This window comes from Rhinatrema bivittatum, chromosome 1, assembly GCF_901001135.1.
Source record: "Rhinatrema bivittatum chromosome 1, aRhiBiv1.1, whole genome shotgun sequence".
Lineage (NCBI taxonomy): Eukaryota > Metazoa > Chordata > Amphibia > Gymnophiona > Rhinatrematidae > Rhinatrema > Rhinatrema bivittatum.
Window position 1 is genome coordinate 520745643 of NC_042615.1, and position 20184 is coordinate 520765826.

Genomic DNA, 20184 nt, shown 5'->3' on the forward strand with positions numbered 1-20184 from the left:
AGGAGAAAAAGAAAGGCTCAGAGTAGGTGGAAGAGGAGGGGGCTGGGCTGGTGAGAAGCAGTGGGAGACAGGGGAATTTAATGGGAGAATGAGATGGGAGAGGTGAGGCTAGAGGAGGGGAAGAGGAGGGGAGGGGACAAGAGGAGAAGGAGGCACTGGGAGAGAGGGGGGCTGCAGGGGCAGATCAGTGGGTACATGAAAAGGAGGGGTAGGAGGGGATGTGTGGGAGAGAGGGGGAGTAGTGGGAGAATGAGAATGAGAGGAGGAAGGGGGCTGGAGGAAGGAGAGCAGTGGGAGACAGAAAAGGGATAGAATGGGACCAGAAAGGGGCAGTGGGGAGACCAGAGGAATGAGGAGCTGAGAGGGAAAAGTGCACATCCTGAAACCTCAAATCTCACCTCCCACAATCCCCCCTTGCACAACCCCTCTATTCTCCCACCCCTCGCAGCCACACCCACCCACACACATGCACCTCCCCACACACATATGCACACCCACGTACATCACCCCAAACCCACATGCATGCATCTCTCCCACACACGTACACACCTCCTCACACAAACCCATGCACCGCCCATACACACGCACCTCCCACACATATGCACCTCCCACAGCCACATGCTCCCCACATACCCACTCCTTCAGACACTATGCCCCCCACACAAATGCACCCCCACAGCAACATGCCCCCCCACACAAATGCACCCCCACAGCAACATGCCCCCCCACAGCCATGCACCATCCACAGCCACATGTTTACCCACATACACACACCCACACATCCTCCCCCTGCGAATACACATCCAGACATGCCCTCCCCATGCCCACACTCCAACACTCCCCCAGCTCTCCCACACACCAACCCCTACCCCCAAACATCCCCCACATGCACACCTTCAGTTATTCCCTGACTCACCAGTCACTCACACCAACACCCTTCCAACCAGCCACTCACACAACTGGTGGGAGGTGAGGGGGAGGGGGAAAGTGGAGAGTATGAGGGGGAGAGTATGCATGCACCCACCCAACTCATTCCCCCCAGACACGTGCACACAAACACATACACAATTCAACTCTGATATTATTCGCACCAGCTCCATAACAAACATACACACACACATCCTCTTAACACCCCCCCCCCCCCCACACACACACACACAGAAGGCAGATTGTCAAGGGGAAAGAGTCCATCCACCAACATACACATAGCCCCTCACTCTCACCTTCCCACAACACCCCCCCCCCCTCACACCCCCACTCGTACACACCTGAAGGAGGAAGAGGGGCGAAATGGGGAATGCGGTGAGGGAGAATGTGAAAGTACACATACCCCCACACTTGCACCTCCCGAAACCACTTACACATCCACCACTCACAGCCACAACACATATACACCACAATTACATTTTGTCACATTCGCTAGAATTGCTAAATGGCAAATCTGCAAGATCCATAAGTAGCGCATGTGCTCCAATCCACCACCTCAAATCTGTGGGGTGTTATTACACAAGTCTCACCACATGTAAACTCTGGAGCAATGTTCCCTCTAATTTTTCAAAGGCTACGTGCACAAAAAATGTTCTTTTGTGAACATTTTTGTAAGCGAAGTTCAAATTTGTGCACTATGAGCCAGTATAATACAAAAAATATTGGGATTTCTGGTTCACACTATGTTATGCATTGTGTGCGGGGTTCTTGACTGTGTGCATGTACACAAGCACGCAGTTTAGAGGAAACCGTGCCCTGGAGATGACAATAATAAGAAATGTCCATATTTATTTCCCCCCACCCACAGAACATGCTCCTTACCTAGCTCATTGTTAAGAGTGTGGTCTCTGGGAAGGACAGACTGTGAATTTCGGATTTTGCCACCACCAACAAACCAGTTTACATTGGGGTTCCAGCGGTTCATGTATCCGCAGAGATGGTTTTCTTCAAAGTCACACTCTGCAATTACAGGTGAAAAAAATGAAGATCTGATAAAATAACACAGGGTTCTCCACAGGACGAATTAGCCACAACACATGGGTGATGTCACCCGACAATGCCAATATATGGATCCAGCTCTCAGAGTTCAGAAAAGACTTAACTGAGTTTTATTTATTTAATACCATTTCTATACTGTGTGCTCACAAAAAATGATCGCAGCGGTTTACAATAAAAGAGGTTAAAAAATATAGAAATTACTAAATTAAACAGACTAAACAAAAATTAACAAATTACTTAAATTTTACCTACCGCTCCTAATTCAAATACAGATGCCTAAACAAGGAAAAAAGAAACCTGTCTCTTGAGACACCTGTTTAATTCCTTGTCATTGCCTTGCTGAATTCACATTGGAATAGCCATGTGTTAAGGTCCTTTTTAATGACTTTTGTATCAGTTAGGGTTCTTAAATGTTCTGGCATTTTATTCCAAAGAACAGGCCCAGCAACTGATAAAGCCCTATCGCTCCCCTCTCCCAAATATGCTTGTTGGATCGATGGAATCTCTAGTAGATCTTTGTCCTGGGAATGTAGGCTATGTGCTGGGGTGTAGATTCTCAAAGCTGCATAAAGCCAAGGCTCCTTCATGTTAGTTATCAGTTTATGAATTAACATCAAAACGTTGTACTCTAATTTAGCATGAATATGAAGCCAATGTAAGGCTTTCAATATTGGAGTAATATAGCCAAATTTTCTTTGTCCAGTTAGTAGATAAGCAGCTGAATTCTGTAGGAGTTGTAGAAGTCGAAGTGCCGACTTAGAAAGACTCAACAGTAAAGAGTTGCAGTAGTCAAGCCCTGAAAATAATAACACGTGCAATACCACTCTGAAATCATCAGGCTCTAAAAGAGGTCTGAGATGTTTAAGCAGATGAAGTTTAAAACATGCGGAGCAAATCAAGTTTTTTTTAAGAGAGTTCATGGATAATCGAGAGTCAACCTGGACACCTAAGTCTCTGGCCGTCGAGGGTGAACATTAAAGAGTCCATGCAGTTGGGCCGTGGGCGTTTGTCCCCGGAGGAGCGCCTCCAGCGGAGGCAGTCGGGCCTATGCCTATATTGTGGAGCTCCTGGTCACTGTCTCCAAACTTGTCCAGTCCATCCTGGAAACTTCTGGGCCTATGTTAAGTAGGGGTCCTGAACTTGGGCACTACTTCACCGGCCCCCCCCAGTTGTCTCTACCAGTTACTTTATTCTGGGATTCCCGTTCCTTCCCTGTCTTTGTTCTGAGAGTCTCCGGAACAGGGGGGAACTTTATTCTCAAGGACTTGGTACAACTCCTGGGTAGTTCTACCCATGCCCTGGAGACCTCCTTGTGTATTGCCTCCATTTACGGTGAGCCGTTGCCCAGCTGAATTTCCTTGGGACCTGAGCCAGTTCGCCTTCTCACCAGTGGTCTCCATGAAGAAGAGGTGGAACTCCTCATCTTAGAAAAATCTATTCACCCAGTGGTTGTAGGATTACCTTGGCTCCAGCTTCACTCCCCCCAGTTTGATTGGGGAATGCTCCAGCTCACAGAATGGATCCCAGCTTGCCATCAGACTTGTCTGAAAAAGGTGTACCACCTCCTGTAGTCTCTCTTGCGACCACTATCTCCGGCATCCCTGCTCCATACGCACATTTTGAGGACGTCTTCTCAAAACAGAAGACTGACCTCCTGTCTTTGACCACTGCTTTGCCTGACCACATTACTGCTTGTCTCCTGGCTTTGACCACTGCTTTGCCTGACCACATTACTGATTGTCTCCTGGCTTTCACCATTACTTCGTCTGACCATGCTACTGCTTGTCTCCTGGCTTTGACCACTGCTTTGCCTGACCACATTACTGATTGTCTCCTGGCTTTCACCATTACTTCGTCTGACCATGCTACTGCTTGTCTCCTGGCTTTGACCACTGCTTTGCCTGACCACATTACTGATTGTCTCCTGGCTTTCACCATTACTTCGCCTAACCACGTTACTAATTATCTCCTGGCTTTGACCTCTGCTTCGCCTGACCACGATACTGATTGTCTCCTGGCTTTGACCTCTGTTTCTCCTGAGTACGATTCTGCCCGTCTCTTGGTGTGACCTTTGCCTTGCCTGACCATTCTACAGCTGACTTCTGGCTTTGACCCTCATTTGCCTTGCCACTCTTCCTTGCCTGCCATCTGCCCTGACTTCAGCCTGCTCTATGACGCTCCACTTGCTTTCACTCTGGACTTGGCCTCTCAGACTGCGGCCTGTTCTTACTCGGGCACTCTCGTCTGCTTCCTGTTCTCATTGGCGCTCTGGTCTCCGGGACTCCGCCTCGTCCAGATCAGACCACTTACTTCTACTACCGCTGCTGGCCCCTGGCTGACCTCCTTGTCGTCCCACCTAAGTTCAGCCAGCCCTGGTACCCAAGGGCTCAACCTGCGAGGAACGAGGGCTGGTAGTGGTGAAGCTCCAGCCAGCCTCTGTCAGTCAGCCAGCTCCACCTGCCGACAGTGGGGACCCGTAGGGCTTGCCCTGTGGGTAGCGTCAATCCCACCTCAGCCCAAGGGTCCACCTCCTGCGCAATAGGTTGCCAAGGCCATGGACTCGGCGGAGCCATTCGTCCTCCAGGCCATCCCAGGACTGGCTTCCAAGGTGAAAGAGCAACAGCGGTTTCTCAAGGCACTGGCCTCCTCCATCGAGAGTCTCCACGCCTGGCTTGATGCCCAATCAGGTCACTCAGTTTCAGTACCAGCTCCAGCCAGCCAACAGCAGTCTCCCTCGGCTTCCAGGGCTTTGTTGGCCCTACCAGCTCCGCCTCGTTTCAATGGGGACACCAAGCTCTGCAGAGGGTTTATCAACCAATGCTATATGCAATTTGCTCTGCAGCCGTCCATCTTCCAAGATGAACTCATGGTTACCTTCATCCTATCTCGACTGGAGGGTAAGGCATTGGTATGTGCTTCGCCCCTGTGGGAGTGTTCGGATTCGCTCTTAAAAGAGCTATCTCGCTTTGTGGTGGTCTTCTGTTGGACCTTTGATGATCCTGGATGGCAGGCTGTGTCAAGCACCAACCTTTCCATCTGCGGCAAGGTCAACAGGCTCTGTAGGATTACACCATTGAATTCCAGACTCTTGCTACAGAGTTATTCTGGCAAGAAGATTGCCTCCGAGCTATCTACCTCAACGGGCTATCTTCCCAGCTCAAAGATGAACTAGCGGCCTGCAAGCTCCCGTGCTCCCTTAAGGATCTGAAGGAATCCCCAGAGCCCCTTCCACTTCTCCCCTGATCATGGGAAAACACTAAGCCCAGATCCTGATGAGGAGGAAGCTGAATGAGGAGAGGCCCTCGCTGATCCAAGGGGGAAAAGTCTGGTAGAAAATCCAGAAAATCCTTCTTCACCCTCCAATTCATGAAAAGATTCCCCTGAGGAGGAGAATCTGCATAGTATGGGCGTGCTCCCAATGTTAGAAATCCTGAGGGGAAACAAGTTCCTGTGGAAGCAGCCCCACTATGTGGAAAATTTTCCTTCATCTTAGACAGGAAAGATTTCAACCTCTCTCTCTTTTGTCTACAGGGCTTAAAGAGGCAAAAAAAAAAAAAAAAAAAAAGGTTTTCAGCAACTGGGTTTCCACTAGCTGTGGAACCCTCTGTGTTGGAATTGAAGGAGAGACACCCATTTCTGAGACCCAGATGGGCTCATTCTTACTATGGGTCGTTGAAAGGGTCAATAAGGTACTCAGCACCGTGACAATCACCTCCACTGGTTCTGTGGGCAGCTTCCAGATGATTTGCACTGGCTGAACTGCATCATGCCTCCTGGGCTGCACCTGCAGATCCTCCTTCTGTTCCATCTCAGGGGCAAGACTCATGAGTTTCCACCGCTCTAGTTAGAGTGAAGGCACTTTGGGCTGACGTGTCAAAAGACAAGACCATGTCATAAACTGAATACTTTGTGCTGATGAAACAGTCAGCACCCTGGATTGTGCTGTATCTTGATACAACAGGTGGCTCAGTAACAGAGGAGTCTTCCGCACCATGAAGGATGACAGCCCTGTGCTGATGAGGCATTGTAAAGAGCCCCACCTTGGTGTAGCCCTGCGCCAATGGTGCTGACTTCATCTTAGGTGCTGAGGGAAACAGCCCCAGAGGGGGGATCCCTTGCACTACTAAGGCGCTCTTCTCAGTGCCTCAACTGGTGCCCACAGGCTTCCATACCAAGCTCAACCCCTGAGCTGTGAATCCAGAAACCAGCACCATGATTGGGGGGGGGGGGGGGGGGGGGGGAGCCTTCCCATGCTTGCGGTAAGAGGAGGGGTATGACTCCTGCCTTTATTTCTTGTGATAAGAGCTTGACACTTCTCTCCTGAACAAGAAGCAGCTCCACTGCTCAGCCTTGTTTTGCAGCTTTGGGTGCTTACTCCCTGGTGCCTTCCTCAGAGCTTCCAGGCATAGTATTGCTGAGACATCAACCACAGCTATAGCAGCTGGAGGAGTCATGGTTTGGGTCCCAAGTAGATATAATGCATAGCAAGTATATCTGTGATGGGCATCCAGAGCCCACAACTGCAGGCCTTGAAACTACTGATTGCAGGCTTCTTGGCCTTGGGCTTCTCCATACTAAAGAATCTTTATTTGTTTTTACTGTTTTGTAGAACTGGAAAGTTATTGTTGCGGTCTCCACCGCTTCCCCCTTGCTAGCTGTGTTCAGGGCTCACCTCCGAGGCCAGGAACGCCGCCTCCGCGGCTCTGCTGAGCATGCTGGGCGTCCGCCATTGCTGGGCCATCTCGCTGCCGCCTGACGCGCGTTATGGACGTACGCTCGCCGGAAGCCTGACCCCGCCTGAGCTAGTTATGCCACGCCCGAAGCCCGATATAACCGGCGTCCCGCAGTCCTCTCATTGCCTTGCAACGAGGGTCGCTACCGTGAGTAGTTCTTAGTTGCACTTCCGTTGTCCTGCCTCAGCTACCGACTTATGCTCGTTCCTGACTCTGCTCGTTCCTGACTCTGCTTCTGCCTGCCGCCAGCCACCGACCTCTGCTCGTTCCTGACTCGACCTCTGTCTGCCACAGCTGCCTCGCTCGTGGACACTGCCTCCTGCAGGCCTGGACTGGAACCACTACCAGACTGTCTTGGGTCTGGATACCTTCTACTACCTGCCAGGCTCTGGCCTACTCGCTGCTGGCTCCCAGTGTGCACCCTGCCAGCCCCAGTCCAGACATTACTGACTCTGATCCTGCTTCCGCTTGCCCTGTGCTCCCTGGCCTATTGGCTCTTGCTACTGGACTCTGTGCTCACCCTTGCCCAAGCCTTCCAGAGAGACTATCACTGTGCAGAAGTCCCAAGGGACTGGGACCCTACGGGCTCCTCCTGGGGGGTTCTGGTTCCCGGGTGAAGAGCTTAGCTGCACTCCCAAGTCCCGAGGTTCTGGGACCCTACGGGCTCCTCCTGGGGGGTTCCCAGTTCTCGGGTGAAGACCCCTACGTGTCTCTTAAGTCCCAAGGCTCCAGGACCCTATGGGCTCCCCCTGGGGGGTTCCTGGTTCCCGGGCAAACTCCTGTGCTTGTGGCTCCGCCTCCCGAGCTACTCTACCCAGGGTGGTTCGGCTCAAGGGTCCACTCCCCAGCCGCGGCTCCCAGGCCGCAACAGTTATGTTAAGAAGCTACCAAGAGAGTAGCAAAAAAAAGAAAAAAAAAAGCAAAGAGGCAGAAAAACAAACCAAAAAACAAGGCCAAAATCACAAAATTTTAAGAGAGTGACTGGGACATATCTTTGTGTTAGCTTGGAAGAAGAAATAATGAAAGTCCCATGCGGAAGCATGTGCATGTGTAAACTCCTATACATGCTAGTAAGGTGTTTGCTGAGCTATGAGAGCTGGGTCTGTGTCAACACTGGCAGATGACATCACCCACATGTTATGACTAATCAATGGCTGCTTGTTCAACAGAGAAAGGTTCAAAAGGAACTTAAAACATACTTTACAGAAAGGAAAAGGAGTTATGATTAGGTTTGGATTAATATTTTACTGGGCCCCCAGGCAACGCCCTCTCCCTCTCCCTCTCCATGAGATCCTCACTCACTGCTTTCTTCCATCAGGATCCTTTATTCCATTATCAGTCTGACAACTCCCACAGCCATCAGCTCATCGCTCCCAAGACATCCCCGGTGAACTTGCAGGGGCTGGTTTGGAGTCTGCACGTGGCAGTTGCGGGTTGCAAGTAAGTGTCCTCACAGACCCTACCTCCCGTATGACAGCCAGTGGCAATATAGAAACGTTAAGCAATAGTAGTAGGTGGAGGTCAGGTATTTCGGAAATGGTCATCAATTATATTGCTGTTTTACTGGTCCTGTTGACTTCCCTTAATTAAAATCACAGGTTGACAATCTGGGTCTCAAATCTCTTACATATCCTTAGTGAAGAGGGAGACCTGGCTTGTTTGTGGACCCCTTTGTGCCATATGTGACTATGTTGCATATGCATTAACCTGGCCCTGGATATGAGAGAAGCATTCATCATATATTTAGCAGGCTTCAGTCAGTTGGAAGGCAGCATTTTCATAAAAGTTTAAGGAAAAAAGGTCATGACATGAGGCTGGGAGATGGCAGGCTCGGAGGAATCTGAAGAGATACTGTGGAAAATAGTGAGTAGCTGATGCCTGCAATAGCCTGCCAGCACAGATGCTGCTGGAAACCAATAGTAGCAGAAAAAAAGCATGACTGTAAATGATATACAGGCAGGTGGAAAGGAGGAGGGAAGGAGATAACCAAAGTCTGTGTAGGGTCTATGGTCACACAATAGGCAGGGGCAACTGTGCAGACTAGTTGGGCCAACAACTACTGTCCCTAATTGCCAAAAACTATTTATTTATTACAAAGACAACCATGCTAAGCAGTTTATAGTAATAAATACATAATTAAACAAAAATAGAAGACTAACAAAATAAACACAAAAATAAAACCAATAAAATATATACTGTACAACATAAGGATAAAAAGAAACTAAAAAAAAAAAAAGATACTCTAGGTCAGGAAAAGGCCTAATTGGAAAAAGCGTATCTTTACTTTTTTCTTAAACAATTTATAATCCGTAATCTCCCGCAATTCCTTGGACAGTCAATTCTATAGAGCAGGACCAATGGCAGAGAAGGCCTGCATGCAAAGACCTGAAGTTTTACATTTTTAGGTGTATGAGTAATTAAAAGACCCTTTTCAACAGAACTCAAAGTGCGTGAAGGAACGTACCTAAATAATCTTTTGACCAGCTAAACTGGGCCATCATCTTGAAGTGATTTGAATAATGGGGAGCTAATGGAATTGTTGGAGCACGACGCTGCTATGATGTTCTAAAACATGGCTATTCAAAAACACATACAATCTAACTTAAAAACATCGGAATATACAGAACAACAAAGACTAAAAGAACAAAATGTAATAATTGAATTATGAAGAATAAACCAAACGAGAGAATGTAAGATTCTCAAAACAACACTAAGATGTGAAAACTATCATTTCGTTTTATTTTGCCTAAAGTACTAGATCAATTATTAATACGTACTAGATAATCTCACTTGATGGATAATAATGCATATCTATAAATACCTCCTCTATAACCATTGTTTGTATGTTGAGTCATTACTTTGAATGTCACTTTGTAAATCGTTGTGATCTATACATGGAACGATGGTATGCAAAATGTCCAAATAAATAAATAAATGTTCTATGCAATGTTCATATATAACATCCTTATACCAATATGCTAGAAACTGCAAAAGGATTGTTCATTTTTTCACATCAGTTCAAGATATAGTTGTTCTACCTAGAAAAACTAAGCTTAGGCTACCAAGTATAACAGTAGCAAAGAAATGATATTGCCAGTTTCAGCAAAATCATCCCTACTATTCTCTTTATTATTTCCTTCTTCTCCCTGGTTCTTTATACACCTTTAATGAGGACCACTACGTGGATTAGGTTTAAAGTTTCACAAGCTATCCTCCCATTTCTATCTAATGTCTGAAGCAACCACAAGTAAAACCAACCTCTGTAGTCCTTTATTTTTCTGTAATAAGGTGGGGGAAGGGAGATGCATTTAAAAATGAAATAGCCAGTTTTACAAAAAATGCCATCAAAATTCTCACTATGGTTGTACCACTTTTTTTTTTATCCTCATGTTTACCACTATCCTGCCCCATCATTAAAGTACATTAAATTATGCATATTTTTTCACAATAAATAAACTAATTCAGCAATATTATGTTCTGCTAATAGAAGTCACAAAATTATGTGATGAATATTTCCTGCATTCTACAACATTTGATCCATTATCCTTCATGTGCTCTGAATGTAAGAGCTCCTTGTGTTTTCAAGAAAGATCTACAGTAAAACAAAATGTTTTCCCCCCTATATCTGAAATTAAAGAAAAGACAACACTTACCAACACAGTATTCAGTAGTTAATTTTATCTCAAAGATTGCTATGCTGGCTGTTTCACCTTCTCCAAGTATGCCTTCCAGCACAATCTACACAAGGAAGCAAACACAGGAGAATTAGGAAACAAGATTAGCATTCTAAAGGCCTTGCCATTCCCTTTGATTGCGAATTCTTTTTGAAACCATTAATCATGAGCAACTAAAACAGAAATACTGTTTAAGAAAATATCTATTACATTTTTTTTATTAGCTATGCTGAAGTAAAAAATATGAGTATCTTGTCTATAAGTGAATGCCAGTAGTCTAAACAATATGACTGGAAAGTTAGATTGTAGGGCACTAAATAAAAATATAGACATAATAGGCTTCTCAGAGACATAATAGGCTTCTCAGAGCCCAAGGTACAAATTATATCAACATGACAAGGTAGATCAAATTGGTGGAGGCATCACACTATATATTAAGAATGGCACAGGAGGAAACAAAATGAACTCTAGAATCTTTATTGGTAGAAATTCCATGTATGATGGCAAATAGCATGATAGTAGGTGTATGCAATCATCATTTGGCTAGGATGAAGTATCAGACAGTGAATAACAGAAATTAGAAAGGCAAATAAAATTGCCAACACAATAATAATGGGATCTTTTGATTACCCCAGTATTAACTGGGGAAATGTCTCATCAGAACATGCTAGGGAGGGAAAGTTTCTAGATGCCATAAATGACTACTTCATGGAGCAGCTGGACCTAGAACTGACAAGAATGGGAGCTATTTTAGAACTAGTCCTCAATGAAATGTAGGATCTGATGCAATGGGTAATAGTGGTGGGGCCACTTAGCAATAGTTATAATAGGACAATCGAATTTGGCATAATCACTGACTGGAGGACATTATGTAAAACTACAGCTGAAGCATTTAACTTTAAAAAGGGAGATTATGATAAAATGAGGAAACTAGAAAGCAAACTAAAAATAGTGATTACAAAGTTTAAAAGTTGGCACGAAGCATAGACTAGATGAATTCTTTGCTTCTGTTTTTACTGAGAAGGATGTTGGGGAGATTCCCACTCCAGCAAAGTTCTTTGATGGTGATGATTCAGAGGAATTGAAGCATTCACTTTGAAAATGGAAGATGTAATAAAGCAAACTGATAAAACTAAAAAATAACAAATCACAAGGACCGGATGGGTATTCATCCCAGAGTTCTGAAAAAAACTCAAATTTGAAATTGCAGATCTGTTACTAGTAATCTGTAACCTATTGTTAAAAACAGCCAAAGTACCTGAAGACTGGAAGGTGGCCTATGTAACGCCAATTTCTATAAAGGGCTAGATGTTGTAATCAGTGTCAGGCCATGGCTTAATGAGGAAGAGCCAACATGAATTTAGCAAAGAGGAAGAGCAAAGAGCAAAGAGGAAGAGCAAAGAGGAAGAGCCAACATGGATTTAGCAAAGGGAAGTCTTGCCTTACAATCTACTAGATTATTTTTAAGGTGTTAATAAATATGTGGATAAAGGTGAGCCAGTCAATATAGTGTATTTGGATTTTCAGAAGGCTTTTGATAAAATCCCTCATGAGAAACTCCTCAGGAAATTAGAAAGTCAAGGGGTAGGAGCCAAAGCTTTATTGTGGATTGGTAATTGGTTAAAAGACAGGAAACAAAAGAGTAGGACTGAATGGTCAGTTTTTCTAATGGAGAAAGATAAATAGTGGAGTGCCCCAGGGATCTGTACGGGACCGATACTGTTTAAAATATTCACAAATGATATGGAAAAGAAAGCAAAAAGTATTTGGTCAAATTTTCAGATTCTACAAAATTATCCAAAGTTGTAACAAAACAAGTAGACTAAGAGGAATTGTGGAAGGACCTTGTGAGACTAAGGGAATGGGCATCTAAGCAGCAGATGAAATTTAATGTGGACAAGAGCACATGGACATACAATTAAGCTATGGAATCTGTTGCCAGAGGATGTGGTTAAGGTGACTAGCATAGCTGGGTTTAAAAGGGATTTGGACAAGTTCTAGGAAGAAAAGTCCATAAACCATTATTAGCTAGAAAGACTTGGGAAATCCTCTGCTTATCCCTAGGAGTGACCCTGGGAGCAAGTCCTACTCTTTAGGATCTTCTGAGTACTTGTTATCTAGATCAGCCATTGTTGGAGACAGGATGCTGGTCTCGATGGACCTTTAGTCTGACTCAACATGGCATGTCTTATGCTCTAATTTTGTTATTCTTTGCTTAGATCAATTTTTTTTTTAATTTCTATAAACTTCAGAAATCCATTAAAAAATAACAATGGAAACCCAAGAGAAAGCCTATATTTACATAAAGTTTTAATGAACAAAGCAAACAAAAAAGTTGGCTCCCAACAGGTATACCTTACCTTGAACTTCTGTGTGGTGTTCCTCAAATCTATACTAGATATAAGCCAGCTGTCTGAATACTCCTTGGACGACCACAGCAAATGATCAAAGCTCTGACCTTCTGGCCTCACATACACATTCAGTTTGCTAGATTGAGAAGAAGAGGATTCTGAACCAGAAATCTGATAAATCAGTCTAATGCAGGACCAATCCTCAGGCTGGAGGTCAGGGCTGATAAGCACGGCTTTCTCTCCTTCAGTTCCAAAGGATGTATCCACAGAAATGTAATGCCCTTGAACATACAAAAATAAAAATTAGATTATATAAAGCAAAAACAGAGCAAATACTCAATTGTTAATATATCTGATGATCCCATAATCTTATCTTTACCTCTTACTGTACTGAGATATTGCTATGTACAAAACTGGAAGCAGCTCATGTTCCCACTCTCAGAGCAACTATGCCAGCAGTTTTGTTTTAGGGAAGGAGTAAGCACCCTGCTCACTCTGCTAGCGTGCTGATCAGTTGAGGGCAGGAATGGAGGTGACAGTGGTGAGGAGAGAGGAGTAGAGCATGTAGGATGGATTTTCATCTGATTCTTGAAGTTTTGCATAATAGACGGTAGTGAGGGCAAGGAAGGGTAATGATCGAAGTTAGTGTAATGCAGGCAAGTCAAGCTTGTATGATGGACAGCTGGGAGATATCCTTAGCTATGATAGTGTAGGTAGGGGCTACTAGGCAAGTTGGGTAGGGCACATTTTCCTTTTTGCTGATAGCTACTAGATCATCATTAGAAGGACAAGACAGCTGTGACCCTACTCTGATTTCCACTCCAGTGAGCTCACATATGAAGTATGATACTAAAATTGAATGACTTATTTAACCGCCACCCCCCCTCAAGGTCACCTTGCCTGGAGAGTATTGGACTCGCTCAACCAGGGTGTGGAAAAAGTTTCCCTGGGTCCCATGAAATTGCAGCAGGAACTTCTGCAAGGCTAAACTGGCCTACCTTAAAAAAAAAAATCAATGTCCATACCAGTATTGTGCTTCAAACAGAAAACAGAGTTGCTTACCTGTAACACGTATTCTCTGAGGACAGCAAGATGTTAGTCCTCACACATGGGTGACATCATCAGATGGAACTCTAATGCAGAAAACTTATGTCAAAGCTTCTAGAACTTTGAGTAGGCACACTGAGCATGCCCAGCATGCTCTATACCACGTGTCCACACGGGGTCCCTCTTTAGTCTCGTAACATAGAATTATGATCAAAATTAAAAACAGGAAAAACCAAACTCCACAGGGTGGCAGTTGGGTTTAATGAGGACTAACATCCTGCTGTCCTTGGAGAACACCTGTTACAGGTAAGCAACTCTGCTTTCTCTGAAGATAAGCAGAATGGTAGGCCTCACATATGGGTGAATCCCTAGCTACAGGCTTCTGCCCAACACAAGAAGGGGGACCAACAGACACCAGGTGTCAACAGGTACAACAACACCAGTGCTGTTGGTAACAGAGGGGGAGACAGCCTGAACCCAAACAATGAGCTCTAGGTTGGGAGAGTTGGGTTCTACACCTCAAACAAGTTCTGAAGGACAGACTGGATGTGACAGACTGTCATGTCGGCCATTCCTATCCAGACAGTAATGTGATATAAATTTGTGGAGAGAACTCCACGTCATAGCCTTAAATCTCCTCCACAGGAACTGCTTACAATGGGCCACCAATGCTGCCATAGTTCTGACAGAATAAGCCTTGACATGAACCTCAAGATGCAGTCTCGCCTAGGCATAACAGAAGGAGATGCAATCTGCTAGCCAATTGGATAGTATCTGGTTGGCAACTGCATCGCCCAACCTATTCTTATCAAAAGAAACAAAAGGTTGGGTAGACTGTCTATGGGCATCTGTCCGCTCCACATAGAAGGCTATGCAGTGCTCATTTGCCTTGGTGCGAATGAAGCCTGGGAAAGAATATTGGCAGGACGATTGACTGGTTAAGATGGAAATCCATCATCACTTTAGGCAGGAACTTAGGGCGCATACGTAAGTCTGCCCTGTCATAATAGAACTTAGTATAAGGTGGATAAGTCACTAAGGTTTGGAGCTTGCTGACCCTGTGCACTGAAGTGACCACTACCAAAAATATGACCTTCCAGGTCAGGTACTTCAGGTCACAGGTGCACGTGGCTCAAAAGGAGCTTTCATCAGCTGAGCTAATGCTACATTGAGGTCCCAAGACCTAGTGGAAGGCCTTAGGGGGAGGCTTCAATTGAAGCAGGCCTTGCATAAATCATACAACTAAGGGCTGTACAGAGATGGGTGTAGCATATACACTGTGGTGGTATGTGCCAGTTGCACTAAGATGAACTCTAACGGAGTTGTTTTTTAATCCAGACTCCGATAGATGTAGAAGGCAATCAAGCAGTTTTTGAGAGGAGCAGGAGAACAGATCTAGGGCTTTTGACTCACACCACATGGAAAACCTCCTTCACTTCAGCCCATAGGACTTTCTACTGGAAGGCTTTCTAGAAGCCACCAGGACCTGAGACACATCCTCTGAAAAATCAAGCGGCTGCAGAATTAACTTCTCAACATCCAAGCTGTGAGCAACAGGGCCTGGAGGTTGGGATGCCACAGCCTGCCTTGGTCTTGCCTGATGAAATCTGGGGAAGTCCCCAGACTGATTGCTCGCTGGATGGACCACTCAAGAAGGAGTGGAAATAAGACCTGTCTCGGCCAATGAGGGGCTATGAGAATCATAATCCCTTTGTCCTCGCAAAGTTTCAAGAGAGAGTCTTCACCTCTAAGGGAATCAGAGAATATGCATACAGAAAACCCTTGCCCCAATAACAGGCGAGGGCGTCCAAGGCTGGTTTGCCATCTGTCCTGTCAGGGAGCAGAATTGAGGCACCTTCCTATTGCAGGGGGATGTGAACAGATCTACGTCCAAGCTCCCCCAGAAGCAGAATATCTGATTCGCTACCCACTGGTCCAGGGACCACGCATAGGGTCTGAAGGCACAACTCAGTCTGTCCATTACCATGTTCTCCATCCTGGCTAGGTACATGACCTTGAGCACTATCTCGTGAGACAGGGCTCACGACCAGATCTGGACAGCTTCCTGATGTAGGAGGTATGATCCCATGCCTCCCTGCTTGCTGACATACCTCATGGCAACCAGGTTGAAGTCTGGATCAGAACAACTTTGTTCAGCAGCCAATCTCTGAAAGCCCATAGCATGTACCTGATCGCTCGAAGCTCCAGGAAGTTCATTTGACAAAAACGTTCTGGAGCAGACCAAAGACCCTGGGTACCGAGCCTATCTACATGAACTCCCCACCCCAAGGTAGATGCATCCGTGGTTAGGACAATTTGAGTGAGTAGACTCCGAAACGAGATCCCGTGTTCCAGATTGGAAAGTGCCCGCCACCATGACAATGAGTCCCAGAGAGTTGAGGTGACTTAGATACAATCCTGGAGGCTCTGAGAGGCCTGGCACCACTGTGACCTCAGGGTGCATGTGTAAATGTGCCAAGGGAATAACATGGACGCTTTCGTCCATATGGCCCAACAGCCTCAACATGTACTAGGCTGACACCTGCTGGCTCTGTTGAATCTCTACCACAATAATGGCCCTCTGGTGGGGCAGAAAGGCCTTGGACTGAGCTGTGTCTAGCAGGGCTCCTATGAAGTCCAATTGAGGTAACGGGTTGAGATGGGCCTTTGGGTAGTTGAGAACAAACCCTAGTGACTCCAATACCAGAATGGTTAAGTGCAGGGACCTGACAGCCCCTGCCTGAGACTTGTTCTTGACCAGTCAATCATCCAGATGCAGGAAGACATGCACTCCCAGTATGCAGAGATGTGTCGCCACCATGGCCAGGTATTTTGTGAAGACCTATGTTGCGGATGTGAGCCCGAATAGCAACACTTGGTACTGGAAGTGCTGGGTTCCTGTCGTAAATCAGAGATACTTCCTGTGACATGGGAAGATCTCGATATGAGTATATATGTCCTTTAGGTCGAGGGAGCATAGCCAGTCCCTTTTTTGCAAAAGGGGGATCAAAATGCCCAGGGAAACCATTTTGAACTTTTCTCTTTATAGAAACTTGTTCAAAGCCCTTAAGTCTAGAATGGGACAGAGTCCTCCTGTTCTCTTTGGAATCAGGAAGTACCTAAAGTAGAATCCCTGCCCTCTTTGCCCTAGTGGTACAGGCTCAACCCTCTGGCCATTAAGAGGGAGGACAGCTCCGCTTGTTGTACCTCGTGATGCACTACTGGCCCCCAATGTGGGCATGGAAAGCAATTTGGTGGGACACCTAATAGATTCAATTGGTATCCTTGGTGGACGATTGGCAGAACACACTGGTCTGAGGTTACACTGGGCCACTGGTTCACAAAGAACCATAGCCTGCCCCCGACCGGAGGGTCCATTGTCCTGGGTAGAGGCAACTGGATTGTGCTCCCTAAGGCCCAGTCAAAACCCTGTCCGTGGAGCTGACTGAGGAGCTGACTGGGGTTTGGGACTCTCTGCTGCCTCAGATGGCATCGGGAGCCCTGATGGTATTGACAGGAGCAAGGAGACAGCAGATAGTACTACCTCTGGCGAAAGAAAGACTTCCTTGGCTCCAGTCTCGACAGCCTCCTGGATGAGGAGAACAGGTCCAGAGTACTGGCGGACAGTTGTTGGAGGGTCTCATGGTGGTCCCAAAGTTGGGCCACAAAATCCCTCACCCTAAAAGTGATTCTCTCCTGTACACGGCACGTCAGCGCATTGTTCCTGTACCTCCTATCAGAGATCAGAGGCCCGCAACCATGCCAATCTGTGGGCACAGATTCCTGCTGCAGAGATTCTCAATGCCATTTTGATATCATCATAGGTCACCTGGACCTTTCTGTTTTCCGCACTCCAGACCCTTGTGTACCAGCAACATGAGGGTATCTTGCTGCTGTTGAGGCAGCTGCTTGGCTACCTCCTGCACCTGTTTCCAGATGTCCCGGGAGTACTGGCTCATACAGAGCTGGTAGGCAGTGATGCGGGCAATAAGCATGACTCCTTGGAACACCTTTCTCCCAAGAGCATCCATCGCTCTGTGGTCCTTTCCCAGAGGCACTGAGGAATAGGTCTGATAGCACTTGGCCCTCCTGAGAGCATATTTGACCACCACCGACTATTGAGGCAGCTGATAATTATTGAATCCAGCAGCCTTCTGGATGAGGTAGACCCTGTCTGTCTTCTTGTTAACGGGAGGCACTATGAGGGGGTGTTCCCACATCCTCAGCAGCAGCTCCTTAAGGATCTCGCATACCGGGACCGCCATGATCTCCTTAGGAGGCTCCATGAACTGGAGGATCTCCGGCATTTTGTACCTGACATCCTCCTCTGTCAAACGTTGAAATGGGATGGCCTTCACCATCACCCTCACAAAAACTGCGAAGGTCAAGTCCTCAGGTGGGGACTTCCTTCGTTCATCTGGAGGAGAAGGGGCTGGCGGAAGACCATCAAAGTCCTCAGTGGAGGACTCAGATGGATCATCCCCCCCAGTGGTCATCGGGACCTTGATCCTCACTGTATGCTACAGGAGATGAGGCCCTAGGAGCTCAACCTTTGCCCAGAGGTGCAGGCACCAGTAGAACTGGATGGGGGGCTACAAGCCTCGGTGACTCTGCCAGCCTCGGTGGAGCTTCCTTGGAGGAGGAACTGGCAACTACCACTGTATCGGTAGGAGAGGCCTCAGTGCCTCACCAGGCACCAATGCTGTCCCAGGAACCGGCACCAGCTGAGTTGGCAACACACCAATGTGCACCTTAAGCTTCTCCAGAAACGGTTCAAGGATGGGTGGCACAGGTCCAGTGCCGTCGGTGCCGCAGGACCGAGGCCCTTCAGCGCACGCTTCACCGTCAGCTTGTCTCGATGCTCCAGCTCCTGCTTAAGCATTGCTGATACCAACACCGACTGGACCCACAAGGGGGGGGGGATCAGTGACTGGCACTAGGACCAATGGAGACCTTCACAGAACCTAGCACCAATAGAGGGTGGGCGCTCCTTGCCACGAGACCGCTTTGGAGGCATCACAGCAAAAGGTGGTGCATCTCTGCACCCAGCTCTGTGCATCGACGGGGATTGGTGCCAATGCATCTTAGGCTTCCCTCGATGCTCAGCCAGGTCTTTCCCTGGTGGCAAGGTAGAAAACAATGAATCCGGCATCCTCAGCCCAGAGATCAACAATGGTTGGTCTCCGACACCCCTATCCACTGCCGACATTGACAGAACCGACGGTCCTGCCGATGGTGTGGTGTTCATTGATGATGATGCCGATGCCCACGGCTCGACTTCCTTGATCCGAAGAGCTGATCCATCTTGATGAGTCGAAGCAGACTTTCCTTTGGAGTCATCTGAGCACATAAGAGGTAACCCCAGACATCATGCGATGCCCCCAGGCAGAGGATACATACCATATGAGGATCAGTGATAGACATGATCCTCGGGCACCGGCAAAAACCAGACATGGCCATGATAGGGCGAAACCAAAGGACTGCAAAGTTGAAAGCGATAGCAGCGGGCAGAGATGGCTAACAGGCACCAATGAACCATCACCACGGTAGGGAATAGACTGTAAAAAGAAACTTACCCGAAACACCAAAAACCCTAACCCAAGACACTACAGGAAGGCACAGAGAGGGTCCCAGCAACAGAATCAAAGGAAAAACCATGAAAAAGCGAAGAGCAAAAATGTTTTCCACAAGGCTAAAACAGGCCAAAATGAGCTCAAACACACCACAAGGCTTACAACTCCGTGGAAAAAACACGTGGTATAGGGCATGCTCATATGCTCAGTGTCCCTACCCAAAGTTCTAGAAACTTTGACACAAGTTTTCTGCATCAGGGCCCCATCTGATGTCACCCATGTGTGAGGACTACCATCCTGCTTGTCCTCAGAGGAAGAAGTTTACTTAGAAAAATGAACCAGGTTTCAGCCAATACAAAGTAAAAGTCCACAGAAAAAATAGTAAACCGTCCAGATCAAAAAGTACAGAAATTCACCACTCCTCCAAGTTACATCTTCAGAATTCAAATCTCATACATTGAAAGTCACTCCCAAGGTTGCCCTCTACTCTCTCTTTCCCAGGTCCTCTGCAATCCCAGTAAAAAATTATAGAGTCTCTCTTGAACTCAAACATCAGCAGATGGACCTACAAAAATCCTCTACTTTCTCCTAGTGGCAGTCTTCCCAGGATCAGAAGCTGGACAATCCAAAGAAGGATTCTCCTCCTTCAAAAGATTATCCCAGATCTGGCAAGTCAGGTAAGGACAACTTCTTCTTGTTGGCCTCCTTTCCTTCTAGTTCTTCCCTCTTTAACACTACACACAGAGCTTTACTAGACCAAGTCTTCAGACCAACTCCAACTCCAGCATTTGTGGAAACACAAGCTCCAAAAATACTCCAC

The 20184-nt window shown here is 46.7% G+C and overlaps 1 protein-coding gene across 4 annotated transcripts in view; it reads right to left on the bottom strand.

Moving 5' to 3' along the window:
- The window catches only part of MAMDC2 (MAM domain containing 2), a 222367-nt gene that overhangs the window by 108666 nt on the left and 93517 nt on the right, over positions 1–20184 (bottom strand). For all 4 annotated transcript variants that reach the window (XM_029612686.1, XM_029612695.1, XM_029612678.1 and 1 more), the window contains exons 4-6: positions 12754–13025; positions 10373–10457; positions 1810–1947 (exon numbers count right to left, since the gene is read on the bottom strand). In XM_029612686.1, the coding sequence (XP_029468546.1) occupies positions 1810–1947; positions 10373–10457; positions 12754–13025 (495 nt within the window). The remainder of the gene's footprint in view (positions 1–1809; positions 1948–10372; positions 10458–12753; positions 13026–20184) is intronic.